The sequence below is a fragment of the Myotis nattereri genome (assembly GCF_964212035.1).
Source record: "Myotis nattereri genome assembly, chromosome: 1".
NCBI lineage: Eukaryota > Metazoa > Chordata > Mammalia > Chiroptera > Vespertilionidae > Myotis > Myotis nattereri.
In genome coordinates, this window is record NC_138075.1 from 6,335,438 (window position 1) to 6,356,711 (window position 21,274).

At 55.5% G+C, this 21,274-nt stretch overlaps 1 protein-coding gene across 3 annotated transcripts in view; it reads right to left on the reverse strand.

Moving 5' to 3' along the window:
• Window positions 1-7,687: 7,687 nt before the first annotated feature.
• Window positions 7,688-21,274, reverse strand: part of BCL11B (BCL11 transcription factor B) — a gene marked incomplete at both ends in the record, with an annotated part of 88,429 nt that continues 74,842 nt past the window's right edge. For all 3 annotated transcript variants that reach the window (XM_081090600.1, XM_081090599.1, XM_081090598.1), the window contains one exon: window positions 7,688-9,729. In XM_081090600.1, the coding sequence (XP_080946726.1) occupies window positions 7,688-9,729 (2,042 nt within the window). The remainder of the gene's footprint in view (window positions 9,730-21,274) is intronic.

Below are 21,274 nucleotides of genomic sequence, written 5' to 3' on the forward strand. Positions count from 1 at the left end.
TGAATGGATAGTTGGATAGGTGGATGGATGGATGGATGGATGGATGGATGGATGGATGGATAAATGGATGGATGGATGGATGGATGGATGGATGGATGGATGGATGGATGGATATGCTATATGTTAGGATTTTGGAGAGGATCCTATTTTAGGTGGGGGTGGTACTAGAGTCCCAGCCAACTCTAGGCTTCTGCTTCTCCACTGTTTCTCCAACATCCATGCATTTTCCCATGTCAGTCCTTCTGCAAGACACGCCATTTCTCCTCGCCTGCCTCATCTTCCCAGTGAATCTGCTCATCTGTCAAGGAGCAGCAAAGTTTCCCTAACCCACCCTCCACTCAGCTGATGAGCTGCTCCATCTCCCAGGATCCGGTCGCTGCCCACATTAGCCCATCCTGCCGCCTTTTCTCATCATGCATTTCTCTGGCTGAGCAAGGCCCTGCTTGGAGCAAAGCCCAGGCCCAAGGCTTCCCTGTGTGCCCAGCCCTGGCAGCCGGCTCAGCCTTCACTCTGGGAATGCCATAGACTCTGAGCTCCACCTGTTTTGACAGTGTTAGAGCATCCTGAATGGTCTGTAGCTAGAACCCTGTAAAATTGTTTTTGAAGGTTGTACAGTGCAGGCAATTAACGAAGGCTTCGCCTGCACACCAGGAAGGCAGACTTTCCATCCTCCCTGGTTTGAAAGTTACATGAGTTTCATTATACATTTCATCACATTAACATTTAAAAAAAGTTCTGTTCGTCTAGTTTCCTCTCCTGGGCAGAAGGGGGAATATTTTCCAGCTCTAATTGCTGAACTTAGCACTCGGGAGTGAGGGGCTCAGCCGCCTGCTCTGATGCCCCAGCCCAGGCTGGGACTGTTGGGAGAAGGTGGACACCCCGTGACTTGCAAGGTGGCTGAAGACTTCTAAGTGACAACCAGCAAGAACAGGGGGTTTTCTGTTGGAGAACCCATGCTCACCCCATTTTTGTAATCCGAACAGGGAACATTTCTGACACCAACATCCCTATCAAATTCTGTCACTGTTTTCCCAAGGGGCCCTCCCCCCAGGGTCCAACTATGTGAAGGCAGATTGAGTCCTTTCCGATCCCCTTCAGTCTTCATTATACAGATGGGGAAACTGAGACCCCGACATGGGAAAGGACTGACCTGAGGTCACAGAGTCGCTGATGGGATCCTGCTGAGAACTGAATTGAGCCTCTCTGTTGCTCCACTGGTAATCTCTGACCTTGGTCTTCTCAGAAGGACAGAGGGAAGGGGCGGGCTGTAAGGGTGAATGACGGGCATTCACCAGTGTTAGCACACTCATCCCAAGCAATTTTGGGTACTCCATCTAGATGTTTGCTCCCCAACCCCAAGATGGAGAGTCTTCCCAAAATGAGCACATCCCCATGTTTTCCAATCAGAAAGCAACAGGGCATTTCAATTCTGCTATTTGCACAATTTTCTGGGCGAGAAAAAGCCCAAAGGCTCAGAGACCTGCATGTGAAAGCCAGCTAGGCAAAGACTTGGAGCCCAGGACGCATGGAAAAGAAGAGAATTCCTCTCTGCCCCCAGGAAGCAGGGCAGGCCTTCCCCTGAATGGCACCAAGTCCATTTCTGGCGCTGGAGTTCAAATCCCACTCTGTTCCTCCAGTGGCTGGACACGGCCTTGGACAAATGGGGTCTTGTTTGGGGTGAAGACAGGACACAGAGGGACACGCTGCCCTGGTGTCTCAAAACGTCTTAGCAAGCATGGCTTGGTATTTGCATGTTTCTTGCTAAGTCTCCTTGCCAAGCTTCTTGGGCTGCCTAGCTTGGTACATGGTCCATGGTTGGTGCCTGTGAATTTGCAGAAAGTGACTTGCGTGGAATGTTTTCTGTGCCTTTAAGAGCAGGAAACACAAGAAGAGTGGCCAAGAACCCTGTGGATCTTTGATCCCTTTCCACTCGGGGGTACAGGGTGGGAGGGAGTGTTCGCTCATGCACAGGAGGCCCAAGCGGCCGAAACCCAGCAGAACAGTGCCTCCTCCCACCTCCATCCTGTCAGCTCCCAGGACCAGACCGGGGAGAACGAAGCCAAAGGCTATTTCCTTCTGAAAGACCCTCTGGATCAATGAGATTATCCCTAAAGAGAGTGTTCTCGAATCTGTTAACACCTAGAACACGGGAGGGCAGGCAGTCCTCCTGTGTGACTTGTTAAAACTCCCGATGATAGGGATGCGAGCCCAGTGTCCTTGCTTCACCGACAGGAAACCCAAGCGGACCTGAGTGAGGGCACAGGACCCTTCAGGGCCTCTGTGTCCTTCATGCCTGACCCCTCTCGCCTCGCCCGATGGCGCTCACTGGGTGTCCCAGCAATGTTGGCTGAATTAAACTGGACCCAAGACTTGTCATTCTCGGTGGTTTCTTCTAAACCCCCTCTTTGCAAGCCTGGCTGCATATGAGAATCACCTGGGTCACTTCCAGAAATACTGATGCCCTAACCCTAAGCCCAACCAGGATCCCATCTCCAGAGGTTCTAGTGGAAATAGGGCTGGGCTAAGGCCTCCTGGCCTAAGATGTCTAAAAGCTCCCAGAAGGTTCCAGCAAGCAGTGGACCCAGGACCACTCTCCACCCAGAGTTCCCAGGTAAAGGAAGAGGACCATCATCCCTGGAGCCATCATTCCCTGTCTTCCCGGATACAGGGGTCAGGGCTTGGGCTGGGAGGAAAGTGGAGAAAGACCTTCCGTTCGCCCTCGGGAATCAGCTGTCCATCCCCCACCTTTAAAAGACACAGCAAAGGACAAGGTTTGGAGATCAAGTTAAATGTCCAATTTATTTTTATAACTTGAAACCAGAACAAACTTGGTTTTTGAACAAGCGTACAAATGAAATGGCAGACACATGCTGAACTCAACATCGTGACACTGAGGGGGGGAAAAGAGGCCCAAAATCTTGTACAGAGAATAAAAGGAACAATAAATAGTTTACTAAGCCATATTGAAATGACCTCCTGTCATCTCAACATTTTCTCCATAATTAAAAAAAAAAAAAAAAGTGCCCGTTTCTTAAACAGGGCACCAATACCAAGCAATAAATAGTTCAAACTTGTAGCAAAAGACAGAACCTCCAAGTAAACAACAAAAGCTCATACAATAAGTGATAGAAAAGGTAATAAAAATAGTATAGTTCGCCTCGCCAATACAAACGCAAACTGAAATCGATGGGACGTGGCTTTGCAGGGGAGGGGGAAGGGGTTACAAAGAGCACCAAAATCACGAGGTCGCCTGGGCCCCACACAACGTCACCTGGCCGCCCTGAGCCGGGAAGAAAGGCCGACTTCCTTTCCCCCTCGCACTCTGCTCCCGGTTCGGCCTCCCCCTCTCCCACGACAGACCCTCTAATGGCAAGTGGCGGGTTCCTATTTGGGGCAACTTGGAACCAAGTCCTGGCAGTGTGTCGCCCAGGCCGGGCCTCCCCCACCCGGTCATCTGCCGCAGCGCTGGCTTTCGAAACGTGAAAGAAGCAAAATGCTCTTTTTTTCTGCCGTCGGTGGACGGAGACACAACCTTTGTGCTTTAGGATGGCTTAGTCCTGGCTTCTGGTGACTGGGTGTGAGCTGGGAAGAGCTGGCTACGTTTCTCACTACAGGAGGGTCGCCTGGGAGGCTCCCAGGGCAGCCCAAGGGGCTCAGGGTCAAGCAGGCAGGAAACTGACACCTCAGCTTTACCGCCCTCTCCTCCCCGTTGCAAAGGAAAGTAGCAAGGAGGAGAGAGAATTTCAGCAGAGAAGCTCCCATCTCTGCATTTGGTAAAGAGTTGCCCCAAAGGATGCTTGGTTATGCTTTCATAACCTGAAATAATGGTTTCTTACAGTTCCTGAAATAAAAAATGGCTTCCTGATATAGGTATTTTTTAATGAATTATTCCCTTATCCAAAAAACTACCACTTTATCATCTTAAAGCTACTTGGCTTGAGAGAGAGAGAGAGAGAGAGAGAGAGAGAGAGAGAGAGAGAGAGAGAAGGGGAGGGGAGGGGAGGGGAGGGGAGGGGAGGGGAGGGGAGGGGAGGGGAGGGGAGGAGAGGAGAGGGGAGGGGAGGGGAGGGGAGGGGAGGAGAGGAGAGGAGAGGAGAGGGGAAGAGAAGAGAAGGGAGGGGACAGAGAGGGAGAAAGAAAATAAATTAAATGGAAATGAAAACAAATAAAGGACCAACAGTGGAGGATGGAGCAGACACATGGAGAGGGAGAGATGGAAAGGCACCGAGCCCATCCCAGGCCCTAGGCATTCGGACGCGGACGGGATGCAGCTTTCGGACAGAAAAGCAGCGGAGCAGGAAAGGGTGACAGGCCAAGCCTCTCCGTGGAGCGAAAGGCCCTCCTGAAAGCCCGCTCACGCGCTGGATTCAACAGCAGGTCGGTCACCTGCGCGCCGCTGCTGGGCCAGCCCCTTTGCAGACGCTTCCTGTTTAAGGTTTGGTCAGGGGCTAAGGAAAGGTCAGTTTGCATTTCCTTCTGCTCTGCCGGGCGGTGGTGGTGACTCCCACGGCGGGGACCGGGGAGACGGAAGATGCTCACTCGCTCTCTGCTCTCTCTACACTGACCCCTTACAGATGGGCTCTTAGAGAAAGGGAGGACGCTGGGAAATGTTTACAGAAGCTGACTTCTCCACTCCACAGGAATAATGGATCTCCCATCGGGTCTGCTGGGGCCGCGCCAGGGGGCCTGGGTGCAAGGGAAGCCTGGCTCCAACACTTCTCCGTACGGGCCGATTCCGTCAAAAACACACACAGCTCAAATGATTGTGAACCAAAGCATTTCACGACTTCCTTTTGCTTCTTTCCCTCCAAGGTTGTCAGACAACCCTTTTTCTCCTGTACAATAGGACTGAACATACAAATTTTTTTTTTGCAATATTTTATCCTGCCAAATTAAAAAAATATATTATGGCAGCCTGTTTTTGTTTTTTTTCTTTTTATTTCCAAATTCACTAACAAAAAGGTACATTAAATCCCTTTAAAAGGACAAGCTTACAGTTAAAAAATTACAAGCTCCAGTAAAAATACAGCAAGTGCCTACATCATATGAACCGACCAATATATCCATTCCAGAGGGAGGTGGGAAGAGAAAAATAAGTACAGGTCAGGAATGATTTTTTTTTCTGCAAAGCAATAACAATATTAAGCACTTTTTTTCTACATACTTTTTCTACATGGTGTAGCAATCCCCTTTTAATCCCCAAATACAAGTTTCTATACATTTTTTTGAAATAAAAATTCAACACCCAAGGCAGAAAAAAATTTACTAAAACTCCAACTTTACAGTTACTGTGACAAGAACAAATTTATAGACCCACCATTTAAATTTTACTGCAACATTTTCAAGGAAAAGAAAAAAGGTGTTTTTTTTTCTCGTTTTGTAAAATGCCCAGGCATTCTCGATTATTACAAATACTGGTCCACTTTTACAGTAATCAAGAAATTTTAATATATATAATATATACTAAAACCCCATCACCAAAAGAAACAATATACACACAGCCACTGTGGCATCTTTTATAACCTATTAAGCAAAACTTTGTGGGGGGAAAAAATGATCTCTCCAACACACATACACACAATTTTTGTTACCCTTGTATGTATCCAATACTGTAAACGTATTTTTAAGACAGAGTGCACTAAATTTACCTTTAGAAAAAAAATTAGCCATTGTTCCTGAATTGTTTTTTTTGTTTTGTTTTGTTTTTCATTCAACGATATCAACTTGTCACTTGAGTTTTAATTCAGCAGTAAATCACTTCCACTCCACATCTAAGCAGCGTTGTCCCACAAACAAAAGGGGGCTGAGGACCTTCAGCTAACAATTGTATGTCCAAGGTTGTGCTGGGTTTATTTCTTCACTCGATTGGGTCTGATGGCATTTTTCATGTCCTCTATCTTCAACCGGGATTTTTTTAAAAATCGTATTGAAAGTAAATGTGGCTTTGTTTGTGTCTAAAGAACGTACTTTTCTCGTTTTACATATTTTTTTTAAAAAGTCTTTTCATTTCCAAAAAAAAAAAAAAGTTTTGCATTTGTCTCAAGAGACTGAAATAGGAAGATCAGTTTTCAAGGCACTCACATCAAATCGAATGGCAGTAGAGAGACTGTCCAATAAGTTATTATTTTATGTCGTTCTTTATAGTGCCAGTATTGTGAATGCCACGCTTAGCAACACTGACACTCAATCTCAGTCGTCCCTTATTTAACCCACCTCTGGGCCAAAGAGAAGAATATGCTGCAATTTCTTGTTTAGAAGCCATTTCATTTAAATGCAAACAAAAGCTTTAAAGTGCGGGTCAACAGAACTCAAACATCTAACCTCGTGGGTTTAGTACCTTCCAACCAAACAGGAATGATAAAAGGGAAAGCAGCGCCGGGCACCTTGGGATGGGCCTTGCCCTGCTTCCCCAGGAAAGGGAACAGAAATTCGCACGGTCCCACCCTCCCCCACCCGGGGCCTTAGACTGTCACGTGTGCATGAAATGAGAACGCTAACTTCCTTCCAGTCACCATCAGGGCACTTGTCTGCTTGAGAAATGACCGATCATCACTATCATGGGCAGCAACGTCAACGTAGGACTTGGGATTTTCGTGGTGAGGGTGATAACGAGAGAGAGAGAGAGAGAGAGAGAGAGAGAGAGAGAGAGAGAGAGAGAGAAGCTGGCAAGCCAGAAGAAGCCCAGAAGAACCTGGCTGGTTTCTTCCTTTCTGTGTCACTGCAGGCCACCACCATCGACCCCAAAAAAGGTACCCTCAGCCGACGTTAGCCCGTTCTATGGCAAATGGCTAAGACGGCATCCCAGGGTACGCCTCCATTTCAAGGAGGGGGTTGTGTCTGCTAGTAATGCACAATTTCAGAATCCTCTGGGGCCATTCCCCGGGTAGCCCTCAAAAACTCCTGTGTCTCTGGCAGTGTGCAGAGTTTTGGGGGCCTCTCCCCCACCACTCCAAGTTCACCCCTGTTATTCATGGAAAGGCTGAAATCAATGCAGAAAAGGCCCCTGTTTTCTCAGGACATCATCAGTGCTACAGCTCCTCTCCAACTCTGAAACAAAGTGCTACAACTTTAAGATTGTTATCCGCTGTACATCCACTCCCACCCCACCCCCATTCCCCCCCAAAAAAATGCATGCCACTTTTTATTTCAGGACCAAAAAAAAAAGGAGTAAAAAAGTAAACAACTTTAAAAGTCATTTAAGTGTTGGCTTCTTCACAAGAAATTACACATGCTTAGCTTAAATTTCAAAAAAGCAGCGCCCTCCCTCCCAAATTATAATTTAAAAGCTATGCTTCCCCTCTACATTGCTTGCAAGTCGTTGCTCAGGCTTCTACTGGGTTTAAAAAAAAAATGAAGAAGGGATGGATACCCAACAAACTCTTTCAAAGGAATTTAAACAGAAAGAATAATAATAAAAAGTACCTGCACATGCCAAAAAAAAAAAAAATTACAAAACCCAATAAATACAGAAATTATTGCACAGTTAAAAGGCTCCACAATTTTGACTCGGGTTTCCATAGGACTTCGCAGACACAGGTTAGGTTGGAGAGCCGCCTCCCCCTTCGGCCCCAGGGACACGCGGGGGTGCTCGGCGGCGGTGACACGGAGGCAAGTGTCAGGTCAGCATTCTGTCGCTTGGCAACGGTTCCACTGTACAGGGGCGGGGGGCCGGCCCGCGCACGCGCGCTTAGCTCCTCTCGGCCTGCTCGATTTTGACGTCGTTAGTCAGCAAGTGCTCGCCGTGCCACTTTTTCATGTGTTTCTCCAGGGTGCTGTAGACGCTGAAGGGCATCTGGCAGATGTCGCAGCGGTACACCTCCTTGCCGATCTGCCCGTGCGTCTTCATGTGGCGCGTGAGCTTGCTGCTCTGCGCGCACGCGTAGTTGCACAGCTCGCACTTGTAAGGCCGCTCGCCGGTGTGGCTCCGCCGGTGCACCGTCAGGTTGCTGCAGTTCTTGAACACCTTGCCGCAGTACTCGCACGTGTCGCTGCGCCGGCCCTCCTTGGAGCTCGGCCGCCCGGGCCCGGGGCCGCCCAGGTGCGGCGTGCTGCCGCCGCTGGCCGTGCCGCTGCGCCCCGACAGCCCGCCGTCCAGCAGGTCCCCCGGCGGCGTGGAGAAGCGCAGGCTGCCGTTCTCGGACGAGTGCTCGGAGGACGTGGCGAAGGGCGACTGGCGCGCGTCCGTGAACCCCAGGAAGGGGTCCTTCATGAAGTGCCGCGACGCCGCGTAGCCCACCAGCCACTGCGAGTACACGTTCTCCGACGGGATGAGCGCGGCGGGCGGCAGCTCCAGGTCCTTCTCCACCTTGATGCGCTTGGCCGCGCTGTTGAGCCCCGGGCTGGGCAGCGGCGCCGGCTTGCGCGGGAAGAGGCCGGGGAAGGGCTCGGCGCCCGGCACGAAGCCCCCGCCGCGCCCGTTGACGGCGCCCCCCGGGCCCGCGTCCCCGCAGCCGCCCGCGTCGTCGTCGTCCCCCGCGTCGCCCGCCGCGCGCTTCAGGAAGGCGCCGCGCTTCTGCTTGTCGGCCAGCAGGTCGCTGTACTGCGGCAGCGCGCCCAGGCCCACGTTCTCCATGACCTTGCCCAGCACCAGCGCCTTCTCGTCGGCCAGCGCCTTGGCCGCGCCGCCCAGGCCGCCCGCGCCCGGCACCCCGGCCACGCCGCCGCCGTTCTCCCGGTTGCGGCTCAGCTCCGAGTCCATGCTGAAGCTCGACTCGGGCCGGCTCTCGTTCTCCAGCAGCAGCTCCTCCTCCTCCTCCTCCTCCTCCTCCTCTTCCTCCTCCTCGGGCTCGTGGCCCAGCGACGGGTCGCTCTCGTGGTGGCGGAAGTCGCCCCCGGCCTTGAGGCCCTCGCCGGCCAGCTCGCTGGTGCCGGGCTCCGGGGAGCTGGCGGCCGAGAGGCCGTCGTCGGAGCGGCCGGTCAGCGAGCCGGCCTTGTGCATGTGCGTCTTCATGTGGCGCTTGAGCTTGCTCGCCTGCGAGCACGCGTGGTCGCACAGCTGGCACTTATAGGGCTTCTCGCCCGTGTGGCTGCGCCGGTGCACGATGAGATTGCTCTGGAACTTGAAGGTCTTGCCGCAGAACTCGCACGACTTGCTCTTGGCGGGCGGCTGCGGCGGCGGCGTGCCGCCGGGGGGCATGGGCGGCAGCGGCGGCGTGCTCAGGAACGGGGACTTGGGGCTGGGCTGGAAGGGGTTCAGGAGCCGGTGCATAGGGTTGCCGCGGCCCGGTGACACGGGCGGCGGCGTGGAGCTGTTGCCCGCCAGCTCGCGGAGCCGCCGCGAGAAGTCCATGGCGGGCGAGTCGATGGCCATGGGGTTCAGGCGCATGACTCGGTCAAAGGCACTGGGGTGCTGGGCGACGAGCCCCATCTCCTCGGCACTGAGGCGGTGCGGGTCCAGGTGGTGGCGCGGCGGCGGACTGAAGAGCGGCGGCGTGCCGGGCAGGCGGCCCTCGCCGAAGCCCGGGTGGTCCCGCAGGATGGGGCCCGTCATGCGCAGCAGGTTGAAGGGGTTGCTGTCGCCCAGGAAATTCATGAGCGGCGACTGGGCCACGGCCTCGGGCCCCAGCGGCGGCGGGATGGTGAGCCGCGGCGTGAGGGAGCTGCTGGCGGGCCCGGGCTCCAGGTAGATGCGGAAGCCGTGCGTGTTCTGCGCGTGCTGCAGCAGGAACCACGCGCTGGTGAAGGGCTGCTTGCATGTTGTGCAAATGTAGCTGGAAGGCTCATCTTTACCTGGGGAGACACACGGACAGAAAGGCAGAGAAGAGAGCGTGAGAAGCGGCGCGGGGCGTGCCTGCCGCGGGGCCACGGACCTGGAGGCGCTTTCTGCAAGGCCCAGGCCCGCAGTGGGGCGACCCTTGGGCCAGGCCCTAGGTGTCCGTCCCCAGCTGGCTGGGGGCTGAAGAAGCCCGTTGTGTGTGTGGGCAGGCAGCCTGGCAAAGCCCGAAAGCCCGACCGGCCACAGGACTTCAGCTAATCCACCCTCAGTTTGCGCCCCTAAAGAAAAGGTATCCTTGTTGGTGTCTGCTCAGAAGCCAGATGAGATGTCTGTGAGAATGCCTGACTCCAACAATGGGGATGATATCAAGATTGGACTGCATAAAGGGTGCCCTGCCCACACTGGCAACTCTCTGGGGGGGGGGGGGGGGGCGGGGGGGGGGTGGTTGTCAACCAAGGCATGATTGACATTGAGACCCGATAATTCTTTGTCGTGGGGGCTGCCCTATGCACTGTAGGATGTTCAGCAGCATCCCTGGCCTCTGCACCCCCCTGCCCACCCCCACCCCCAGTCACTAAGATAAAACATTTCTCCAGGCATTACCAACTGTCCCCTGGGGGCCAAAACTGAACCCCCAACCCCTTTGAGAACCACTGATGAGGCAATACTTGCTCCAAGGAAGTTCTAAGAACACAAGTCAGACGGAATCACCTTGCAAAGGCTTTTTTAAAAGAAATGGCTGCCTCGTTTGGGATTTTAACTCCAGGAAATTCTAGGGTTTCATATATCAGCATCGGCGCAGAAAGGGCTATCAAACTTTAACGTGGACGTGCAGGCGCAGAGGGAATTAGCATGCGATGAAGATTACTACTGTGTGACAGCTGCCCCTCCGTGGCCTCACACACACTCTAACCATAACCACTGTGTGGGGTCAGCCTCCGCAGACCCCCCAGACCGGGAGGGGGCCATTGGCCTACGTGAAGTCCTTTGCCAGAATGTTAACGGAATGGAAGACTGTCAGGCCCACCACAGCAGTCGGGATCAACGGCGGCACGCATGGGTTTGCTCCAAACTGGCTCTGGGGGGGAGAGGGGGAGCACTGGGTACAAACTGTCACAGACCTGATGGCACTGAGCCAGGGTGGAGTCTTGTCCGTCACTGGGGCAGTCATGGAGCTGAACGTTCCGTCCAGAGCCCGTCCTGTGGCTGCCCCCGTCAACCTGCAGGTGAGGCTGCCGCCTGTCCTACCGCTCCTCACACACAGGTTGGCGCAGGCAGGCCCTGCCTTCCACCACCAGATCTACTGGCTGGCCGGAAGGAACGGGGAACAGGACATCACAGCCACGATCTGGAAGAACCCCTCTGCTTTCTCCACCTCCCCTGTACCTGGGAGATCCTCGCGCTGAGAAAACCCGGGAACCACGCTGGGGACCATAACCAACGTTAGTAAGTTGATGGGAGGTACAGCGGGGTGCAGAGGGAAGAAGCCAGTCCCCCCCTTGCCCTGGTCCATTGAAGGACTTCTGAAATCCTGTACAGAGATTCTGTTTTTGTTTTCCACCCATGAATTATATTTCTGGGGGGCTGCACCCTCAGCAGGAAAAACCAAGGGACTCAGGCCCAATGCCATGAATTCCACGCTGGTAGGTTAGTCTTGACGACTCCCAAGGGGGCAGGGCCTCCCGAGCCACGCAGGGTGCACGATGTCACAGAAAAGCAGGCCAACCAGGGCGCAGGGGGTCGACTCTGCCAGGCCACAGAGCTGACGGGGCCAGAGCCCCACCTCCAGCAAGCGAGGCCAGCTTTGCGGGTTTGCTGTGCTGCGGGATCATTTCACTCTCGTCTCCTCTGTCGTGTCTGCGCGTGTGGTGGCGAGGAGACTGCTGGGGAGGGAGGCCGGAAAGAAAAGGGAAACTGACGTTCAGCTTCACCTCGCTTCTAAACAGCTCAAGGAGAACCTCTGAGCGAGACACTTTCCTTTCTCCAGGGCGTCTGGGGACTTCAGTTCCTCACGCTGGGGCCCCAGGAGAATCTGCAGTGGGGGACCTTCCCAAGGCCCCAGGCAGCACGTGGGGGTGCAGGGCCTCACAGCACCCCAGCCCCCCCTTTCTGCATGCCACTCAGCTAGACAGGAAGTGCCGCTTCCTCGGAGGCACCATCTCCCATCCTGGCTTATTAGTTACTCTCCATGGGAGACGGAACTGGCTACCTCGTGCAGACTCACGGGAGAGCGGGCCAGAGGCCATATTTATAGAGTCTTCCTCAAACCCTCTCCTGGAGCAGGATAAATAAGTAAGAAATAAGAAGCCGATCGATAAAAGTTCTTTCTGACACAGCAGCTAATAGCACAGGCGAAGGGCCACACCCCACAAGGTCATAAGGCTTCAAATTAAAGGGCGCCTCCGTGCCTTCACCTGGGCTTCGGCCATTCATCGAGCCCCAGCACCAGCGGCCCCTCCCTTCCCCCACTCCCCCTTTCCATCATCGGCATTTCCTTGGGTATCTCCAGAGCACTCCTGTTTCTTGCACTGACAGCCACGCATTTTCTAGAAAATTCTATAGCTAGCCAAAGACCAGTCAGAACTCCGAGGCAGGCTCTGCAGGCGAAATGGCCGATTAAAACGTTTTTTAAAAATCAACTCAAGATGGCAGCTGCTGGGAAACGTGTAGCCACAGGTCCCAAACAGCTCAGACGTTTCCACTTCTCGTTTAAAAAAAAGAGGGGCAGGCACCTGTCAATCTCTAACCGGGCGCGGCCTGGGGAGGAAGTCACCTGCCTGGAATTCACCATCGGGCGCATCCCTCAAGTCGGGTTGCTGGGCCCCTCGTCACGCTGGGGTGAGCCCTTTCTTTTCCTGCACCCGGAAATGGCTGAGCTTCCTGGACTCCCCCCCTCACCTGGCAACACTCACCCGGCGCCGGCCTTCCCGGGACCCGGCAGCTTCCGACTTTAAAACCCTCGGGCCCTCACAGGCCCTCCCTGACACCTCTCCCCGCTTCTTTTTTAAATAAAATGTTCATTTCCATTCCCACCTCATGGAGACCTCCCGCCCAGAATCGCCCTGAGCACTGGGGGCCTCACACTTAAGAACTGAAGGACGTCAAAGTCTTGGAGAGCCACGCGGAGCATTTTTCTATCTGAAACCTGGCGGCGCACACAGTCCCGGATGGCTCCTTGGCAAACGCAGCAGCAGGCCCTCGGGGGGGAGGGCCGCCCCTTCCCCTTTGGGTGAGGACCCCCTCCCCCCCGGTGGCCCAGACAGGACCCACTTCCCACTGGGCTGCGGAGGTTCCACGCTGCCGGGCGATGCCTGGGTTATTCTGAAGTGACTTCCGCAGCAGCGTGGAGCTGGGCCTCCAGCCCTGGAACTGTCCGCTGCACTGGGAGCCCTAACCCAGGCTTGGCGGCCGGAGCCCGGGACCGCCTCTTTCCTTGCTTCCCTCCCGCCTCCTTCCTCACACGTTGTTAAGGTCCACACTGGGTCTTCTTCGCCCCACGGGCTCTAAAGGGAGCCCCCTGTGTTTTTCTCAAGTTCAAAACTCTCTGTGATCTCTCGGCAACGAGCTCGCAGTGTGGGTTCACACCTCTGCCTCGACCTTCCCAGCACAGTGAAGTCAACCAGGTCCTTAAGCGCTCGAGCCTCAATTTCCTCATCAGTAGAATGGGAACAACACACTGGGGGGACCAAGCAGGGCCCAGTACGTGGGCACACCCTACAGAAGTCCCTGCTGCCATGCGGATGTTCGGGTTTGGGGCTGTGCATGATTCGTGTGTGTTTTATTTTTGTTTTGTTGATCCTCACCTGAGGATATCTTTTTCCATTGCTTTTCAGGGAGAATGTAAGGGTGGGAAGAAGGGGAAGGAAGAGAGAGAGAGAGAGAGAGAGAGAGAGAGAGAGAGAGAGAGAGAAAAGAAGAAGAAGGAGGAGGAGGAGGAGGAGGAGGAGGAGGAGGAGGAGGAGGAGGAGAAGAAGAAGAAGAAGAAGAAGAAGAAGAAGAAGAAGAAGAAGAAGAAGAAGAAGAAGAAGGGAGAGAGAGAGAGAGAGAGAAAGAAAGAAAGAAAGAAAGAAAGAAAGAAAGAAAGAAGAAAGAAAGAAAGAAAGAAAGAAAAAGAAAGAAAGATTTGAGAGACACACATCAACTGGCTGCCTCCCTTCGGTGTGCGGGCCAGTGCTCTAACCACTGGACACATGGCCAGGGCTCGTTGGTTATTGTCCATCTCGGACCCAGCACTGGGTGTTTCTGGGATGCCTGTCAGTGTAGCTCTGGCAGTGATAAAACGCTGGAGGGTTTCTAATGCAGCCCACCTAACGCACAGGAGGCTCCAGGGAAGCCGAAACTTGCAAACGTTGAGGAAACATCATTTTTTATTGTGATGCTTGGGAACAGACATCCAACTGGACTCCTGCAGAGAAATGCTACTCTCCCTCTGCTATTAAAGTTTTCTCTGTATTGATTTCAAGAGAGGAAGGGAGAGGGAATATAGAAACATCAATGATGAGAGAGAATCACTGATTGGCTGCCTCCTGCATGCCCACACTGGGATCGAGCCGCAACCCAGGTATGTGCCCTTGACCAGAATCAAACCGGGGACCCTTCAGTCCACAGGCCAACGTTCTATCCACTGAGCCAAACCGGCTAGGGCTGTTAAGGTGTGTGTTTTAATGAGCATTTAAATAATTTCCTCGTCCGTATGCCAGTGACTCTAATAGTACCAATAAAGGTATCAGGGACGACGTCAATAAAACACACACCTTTACTGGAGTCATTCGTGGAAGAGGCCGTCGCTAGGGGCCGAGTTTCCCGTCTCCCACCGAGGCCAAGCCACCTCGTTGGAAGGGCAGCCTGCCTGCAGGGCCTGGGACACAGGCTGCCCGGTCCTCCAAAAGCTGGAGGCCAAAATCGGAGCCGGGCCCTCTGCAGCGTGCGCCGCGTTTTACAGCGGGTCTGGCACGTGCACGGCCGCTTCCTGCTGCTCGCACGGTGTCGGGGGAGGCCAGGCCAAGGCTGCGTTCCTGCTGGCGGTGCTGAAGCCCAGGACGGCAGAGGCCCAGCCAGCAGGGGAGGCTTCCCGGACCCAGGCTCCATCTGCTGCTCAGCGCACAGCCCCACCCAGGCACGGGTCACTCCCTTCACACTTGTCAGGGCCTGTTTCCCAGTAAAAACAGTGGAGAGAGGTTCTGTGTGTCCTCCCAGTGAAGGGCATCGGCGGTGCTTTGATGGGACCCAATCCGGTCCCGTCCCCGCCCCCCTCCGCAGGCCCGGCCCCTGGGCAGGAGGGAGACCTTTCACAGGGTGAGTGAGCCTGAAGGGGACACCATGCACGCAGCACCTGGTGGAGGGGCCGTGAGATGCCAGGCAGCCAGGTCAGGTGCAGGAGGCTGGATCCCGGGTGCCCTTTGGCAGGCCTCTTCCCTTCCTGGACTCCACGGTGCCCAGTGCCCACAGAAAGGGCCTGGGCCTCTGACCCACCACCCAATCTAGGACAGCGAACATCGCTGGTCTCCACAGTTCCAAATGGCAGCCATTGGCATCACCATCCCCCCTTCGATGTGGAGACCCCTTCTCAGAAAGTTTAAAACCATCTCCCCTCTCAGGGTCCCAGAAAGAAAATGTCAACCAGCGACCTTGAGGGGGGAGGGGGGCCTTTGTAAGTTTCATATTTGTGTTATTTCTGAACACGAACGTCTAGGGAATCTCGGACCATCGCTGCTCGTTCTGAATGCGTTCCATCAAAGGCAGCCTGACAGGGAGAGGTGGCACTGGGGACGCCCAGTCACAGCAGGAACAATAAGCCATCATTACAGCCTCACCACAAGCCGGCCCACGGCTGAGTGCAATCAACCTCACGCCAGGCTCCCGACAACCCTGAGGTCGGAACTGTCATCAGCACCATTTCACAGATGAGCAAAATGAGGGTGGGAGGAGGAAACGGTCTGCCGGAGGCCACGCAGACACTGTGCTTCCGAGCTGAGCGTTACGCTGTAACTTAGCCTGATCGCCTGGTCAAGAGAAAGAGTGTGCGGACCTGGGGTCCCCCAAGCCCAGGGACCTGATGGCGTAGGACACAGCTGCGTGTGCCTGGTATGGGACCTTTGCTTCCAGCCCAGGGGCTAACGAACACGTGGAGACGCGTTGCTTTCGGCTAGAATGTCAATAATTCGGTGAAATCGTGCTGATTATTTCATGGGCACGTAATAGCTGTCCTTTGTTGGGTGGGCGCTGGTGCTGGTGATACCGGGGGTAGCACTATCACAGCGAATACCCTGTCCCTGGTGATGAAGCACTGAGCCTGCCTCAGCTGGCAGAGTCCACACCCTTCCCCCCCGTGCCCGTGACAGACACTACCAATCGCCGGGGGAAGCAGGCCGGGGCTTGGCAGGACTCGGAGGGTCCAGACCTGCCCTGGGCCTCTTCTGAGCTGCACCGCCCGACTGTCCTCAGGGTCACTCGACGCGGTGGCCACTTACAGCAGCAATAACGGACACTCAGAGGCCATAAGTAAGTTGCTCAAGGCCACATGATTGGTCTTGGGTTATTTATTAAAACGGACTGTCTGGGCTGGATTCCAGCTCCCTGCGGACAGGGATCGATCAGGTCTTGTCCGCTGCTGTGACGTGGGCCACCAGCACGTCCTTCAGAACTGTCGGTGGCCCATGTGAGCGGAGTGTCCTGTCTGCTGCCCCGGGCTCTGTGTCACTGAAGTCTTCGCCATCAGGAGAAGGTCATCTGCCCGATCTGGGTGAACCGGCCCCGCTCCAGCCCGCCTTCCCGGCGAGGCCAGCTCCAGCTCAGCCCTCAACGAACGGCCCCACTTCCCAGGCACGCCAGGCACAGGCCCCACCCGGCACACCCAGGCTCTCCACCGGCTGCATGCCCACCACCGGAGCATGCCGGGATCCCGGGAGACTCCCGACAGACTGAACACCAGGCCACCGCCAGTGCCCACCTTGCAGCTGCCCTGGGCAGAGTGGGCGAGCAGGCCAGCGATGGGCCCGAATCACCGAGCAAACGGCACCTGCACCCCCGGAGGAAGCCCGGGCACTCCGCCTTCTGGATCCAGCCAGACTCTCGCTGCCCACCCCTGCCCCGGCCACTCCCCCTCCCGGCCCTCTCCTCGGGGCTGTGCACCTTCACACGTCCGTGCACCCGCCATTCCAACGCCTGGACACCTGCCTTTCCTTCCCTCCCCACAAACATTTCCTCAGACCCAGGCCAGGCAGAGCCCGACTCCTCCCACAACATTCTGGGAATGCTGCCGGATACGCATCACCATACGCATGGTCAATTCAGCCCTTGACTTTGGTGTGTTCAACTCACATCCAACCTGCACGTGCCAGTGTGGGCATCTCGGGTGGACACTCACTGCGACATTGGGAGATGGGTTTGAATCCAAATTCTGTGGGGAAGTGGAAGTAAGGCTCATCACAGTTAAGGGAGGGGCCCAAGGTCACGCCACCCAGTCTGAGCCCAGGCCGGGTTCTGAGTCCAGGCGCACACCTGGCTGTTGGCTGCCCCCTCCACTGCCACGGCAAAGTCTGCCACAGGGGGCGCTGAGGAGGGGCCTGAGGCAGCCATTCCGGCACCACGTGAACACCAGTGGGGGCAGCGATGGCAGCTGCAGGCTTGCAGGAAACGCCACGGGTCCCTTGGCCGAGAGGGCAGCGGCCTCACACAGTGAAGAAACCTCGCTCAGCCTCAGCATTGCGGGGAGTCCCTTCACCCCCCAGTATCCGTGTGGCCGAGGAGAGCTTTGTGCTTCAGACGCCTGGAGTCAGCTCGGGCGGGGGATTGGGCCCTCAGCCTTCATCGAAGCCTCAACCCAAAGCCCTGCCATCCCCCGGACGGCCAACTGTGCACAAAAACACCCGTGAATCCCGCCTCCAGCCAAAGAGGCGTTCCTGGAAGTGAGCGGACCGAGGAGAGCTGGCCGTGCCCCCGTGCTCCAGGGACATGCCTCTCTCACTCACTCACTCACTCTCTCCTCACCCATCCAGGCCCCACGTGCTGGGTGCGAGCTGCCAGGGCCCCGCTGACCCGCCCTCCAGGAGGCCACAGGCGGGTTCGGGCTCGGGGTGGGCTAAGCTGTGGACACACAGGGTTCTACGGCAGAGCAGACCCTGCGGAGTGAGTTCAGAGCGCCCGGGAGGGAGGCAGGCAGGAAGCCCTGTGTGCAGTGAGGTCGAGCCGGACACAGGGACAACGGCACCTGCCCGCCAGGCAGGAGAGGCAGGTGGAAGGCCCGGCTTGAGCACAGGTAAGGCGCCTGGGCTCACAGACAGCAAGTCTGTTTGCTGCAAGAGGAGGCGGTGAGGGGGACAGGAGATGCAGGCAGAGGGGCTCACACCTGCGAGAATTCCCCTCCCGCGTTTCCCTCCGGTGCAGCCCCTGCTCGTCCACAGGTGCCCTGCGCAGGGCTGTCCTCACTCCCCCACGCGCACATCCAAACCCAGGGCTAAACGTGCCTGTGAGGAACCTGCCCTGCTCTCTGGGCCCTGCTACTTCTCCTAAGATGCCAGGAGGGACCCGGGACCACAGCCAAGGTTACACTACCCTGGCTGGCACCCCAGAAACCACTGCACTGTCATAGAAAAAGGTGAAAGGGCCTTCTCAGCCCCATTCACACGTGTGCTCCTCCCTCCCTCCGACCTTTACTCCACGAACATACATACGAAGTGCCAGGCCCTGTGCTGGGCGCAGGGACGCCAAAACGTCTGCCCCCATGGAGCCAGCGGTCAAGGGCAAGAGGTTAACGCATCCACATGCAGCTAGTGAGAGCCCAGGCCACAGTCACCGGTAAAGGGTGTGCCACGTGGTCTAGGACCCAGAGGAAGGAGAGACCAACAGCCTGGGAGGGTCAGAGGGATTCCTCCCAGGAGGAGACCCCGAAACGGAGTTCAGGGGGAAGGGCCTGCCTGGTGGGGGAACCTGCATGAACAGAGGCGTGGGGGTGGGATCCTGGAGTCGGGGGGAACTGCAGGTGCAATTGAAAGGGGCTTGGGCTTAGCCTGAGGAGGCTCTGGAATCAGGCAAAGATCAACTGGAAGCAGATCAAATTCCATTGTGTCAATTCTAACACAAGGGGGAGAAGGAAGATTTTCGAGCCCACACTCAAGACGACTTGAGTCATCAACTGCTCGGTATAAGGAGACCTCAGTGCAGCGGGAGGATGGAGGTGCACGCCGTGGAGAGCTTAGCGTCAGACCAGATCCACTCTTCCCAAATGGGGAGCCCATTAGGCTCAGAGAAATGAGACGGGGGGGGGAGGGGGGGGTTGGGGGTAGGGCGGGAACCACAGTGGGATCTTCAAACCCAATCGAGGAGGATCACTGCCCTCCAGGGAGCCTCCTACCTCCCGGTGGTTCAATGATCCCGCCCGGCCTCTCAGCCTAACCCCCAGGAAGCCACCTTCAGGCATGGGTCGGTCCAGCCTCTTAGTGACACAGGCGAGAAGCAAATGGAACCGCAGCTGCAGGCGCCGAGCACCCCGATTTCCCCAGGCTCGCTGTCAACTGCTCCGTTCTGTGGTCAGACCAGGTGTGCAGTTCAGGCTGCAACAAAGCAACGTCGCTGACCGCGGGGTACTTCGGGGGGGCGGGGTGAGAACAGCAGTGTTTGCCACTAAGATGGGGGAGCCAGGGGCAGGACACACGGAGCGGCTTTAAATGTGGTAACTCGTGTACGACATTCTCGGAAAACTAGGCCTGTTTCTCTAGATCAGCGGCCGCCAGCAGGTGGTCTGCGGAGCACTGTGGTCCGTGAGGCCCGAAAGGTTGGCGACCGCTGGTTTAAGGAAACCTTTGGAGCAGCGGCCGCTAACGGGTGGTCCAAGGATCGCCGGTGTTCCGTGAGGCCCAAAGGATTGACGACTGTCGCTCTGGAGCAGTGGTTCTCAACCTTCTGGCCCTTTAAATACAGTTCCTCATGTTGTGACCCAACCATAAAATTATTTTCGTTGCTACTTCATAACGGTAATGTTTGTACTGTTGTGAATCATAATGTAAATAGCTGATAGGCAGGATGGTCTTAGGCGACCCCTGTGAAAGGGTCGTTCGACCGCCAAAGGGGTCGCGACCCACAGGTTGAGAACCGCTGCTCTAGATCATCTTTATAGCGTTTTCCCCTTTGCATAAGGCACTCGAATCTGCTGGAAATAATACATCCTCCCTGGAACCGAGGGATGCATCCTCGGGGTCCCTTGAGCCTGGCAGGCCTGAGAAGGACCTACCTTTTCCAGTGTGTTTGAGGGTTCTGTTCCCCTCACCCCAACACCCCCCCCCCAAATATGGGGTTTTCTGAAAGGTAGAGTCTGGGACTCTGGGGGCAGGAATTTAGCAGAGAATGGGAACAGGAAGCACAGAGCCAACCCTCGCTATCATTTAATGGGAAACGGAGTGAATTAAGGAATAAGCAGGCAAGAGGGCCGGAGAGGGCTGCAGGGTGTACGTGCGTACACATGTGCTCACCTCCTCTGGGTCTCACGCACGCCTGCCAGGGACACAGGAAGTCTGCCCCCCCCCCCCCCCGCATCGTTCACAACTCCCTTCCCAGGCAGGCCTCCGCCCTTCCCTCCCTTAAACCCACACAGATCTCCACATTCCTCCCCAAGAAGTATTGCAGGGGCAGTAAATCTCGTGTTAATGGAGTGTACGTTTAGCTCCGAGGAGATAATTGACGTTACGGAGAGCCTCCGCCCCAGCGCTATAGGTTCGCGAATGCAAAGGGGACTCGTTACGGACGCACCACAAACAAGTAGTAATATATGTATATTGTTCTGAGTGGCATTACAGCCAAAGTGTTCCGGTCCGCGGGGATTGATAAAACACAAGAAAACAGCAGACATGCACTTGTAAATTTGTCTCATTTGTCTCTGAAGTTAAAGGTTATTCCCTTGTTCTGAATTTGTAATAAAAACATGCTGGCCCAAGCTTTGTGGAGAATGTTTGAATATTTAAATTGTGTATAATGATGGGCAATTACGGGGTAAAAACTGGACCTTCTGAATGGGGAGTGCCGTGTGGATGGCCCAGTGTTTTCCCGCCGATGACTCATTTATCTTTAATGCGTCGCAGGCCCCTTCCCCCAAAGGGGTATGGGGACTGTTCCCGGCCGGGTCCCTCCCCCCCACGAGCCAGGAACCAGCCAAGCCTGGGTTTGCCAGGGCGAGAGGGATTTTTATTTTCCTTTTTGTTTTTCAGTTTTGTTTTCTTAAAATTGCATAGCACATCTCTCCAACCAGGGCACAGACATAGGCCACGGCCCCTCGAGGGCACAGCAAGAATCTCCTGTGCCCCCAATGGGCACCCCCCCAGGAGGGCAGGGGGCTGGCAGCGAGCCCCAGCTGTGCCCACAGTGGCACATCTCCCGCTCAGAGCCGAGGTGCCCGCCTGGCCCGCCCAGGTTAACCAACTGCAGCGTTCGAGTAACTCCAGCCAGCTTGTCACCAAGCACAAAAGTCATCAGCGAGTGAATGTTCTTTTCTGCACCACAATTAAGACGAATCAATACGACGTGCCACAAATGGTATTTTACTCTCAATAAGGACTCGAGCTGAGTTTA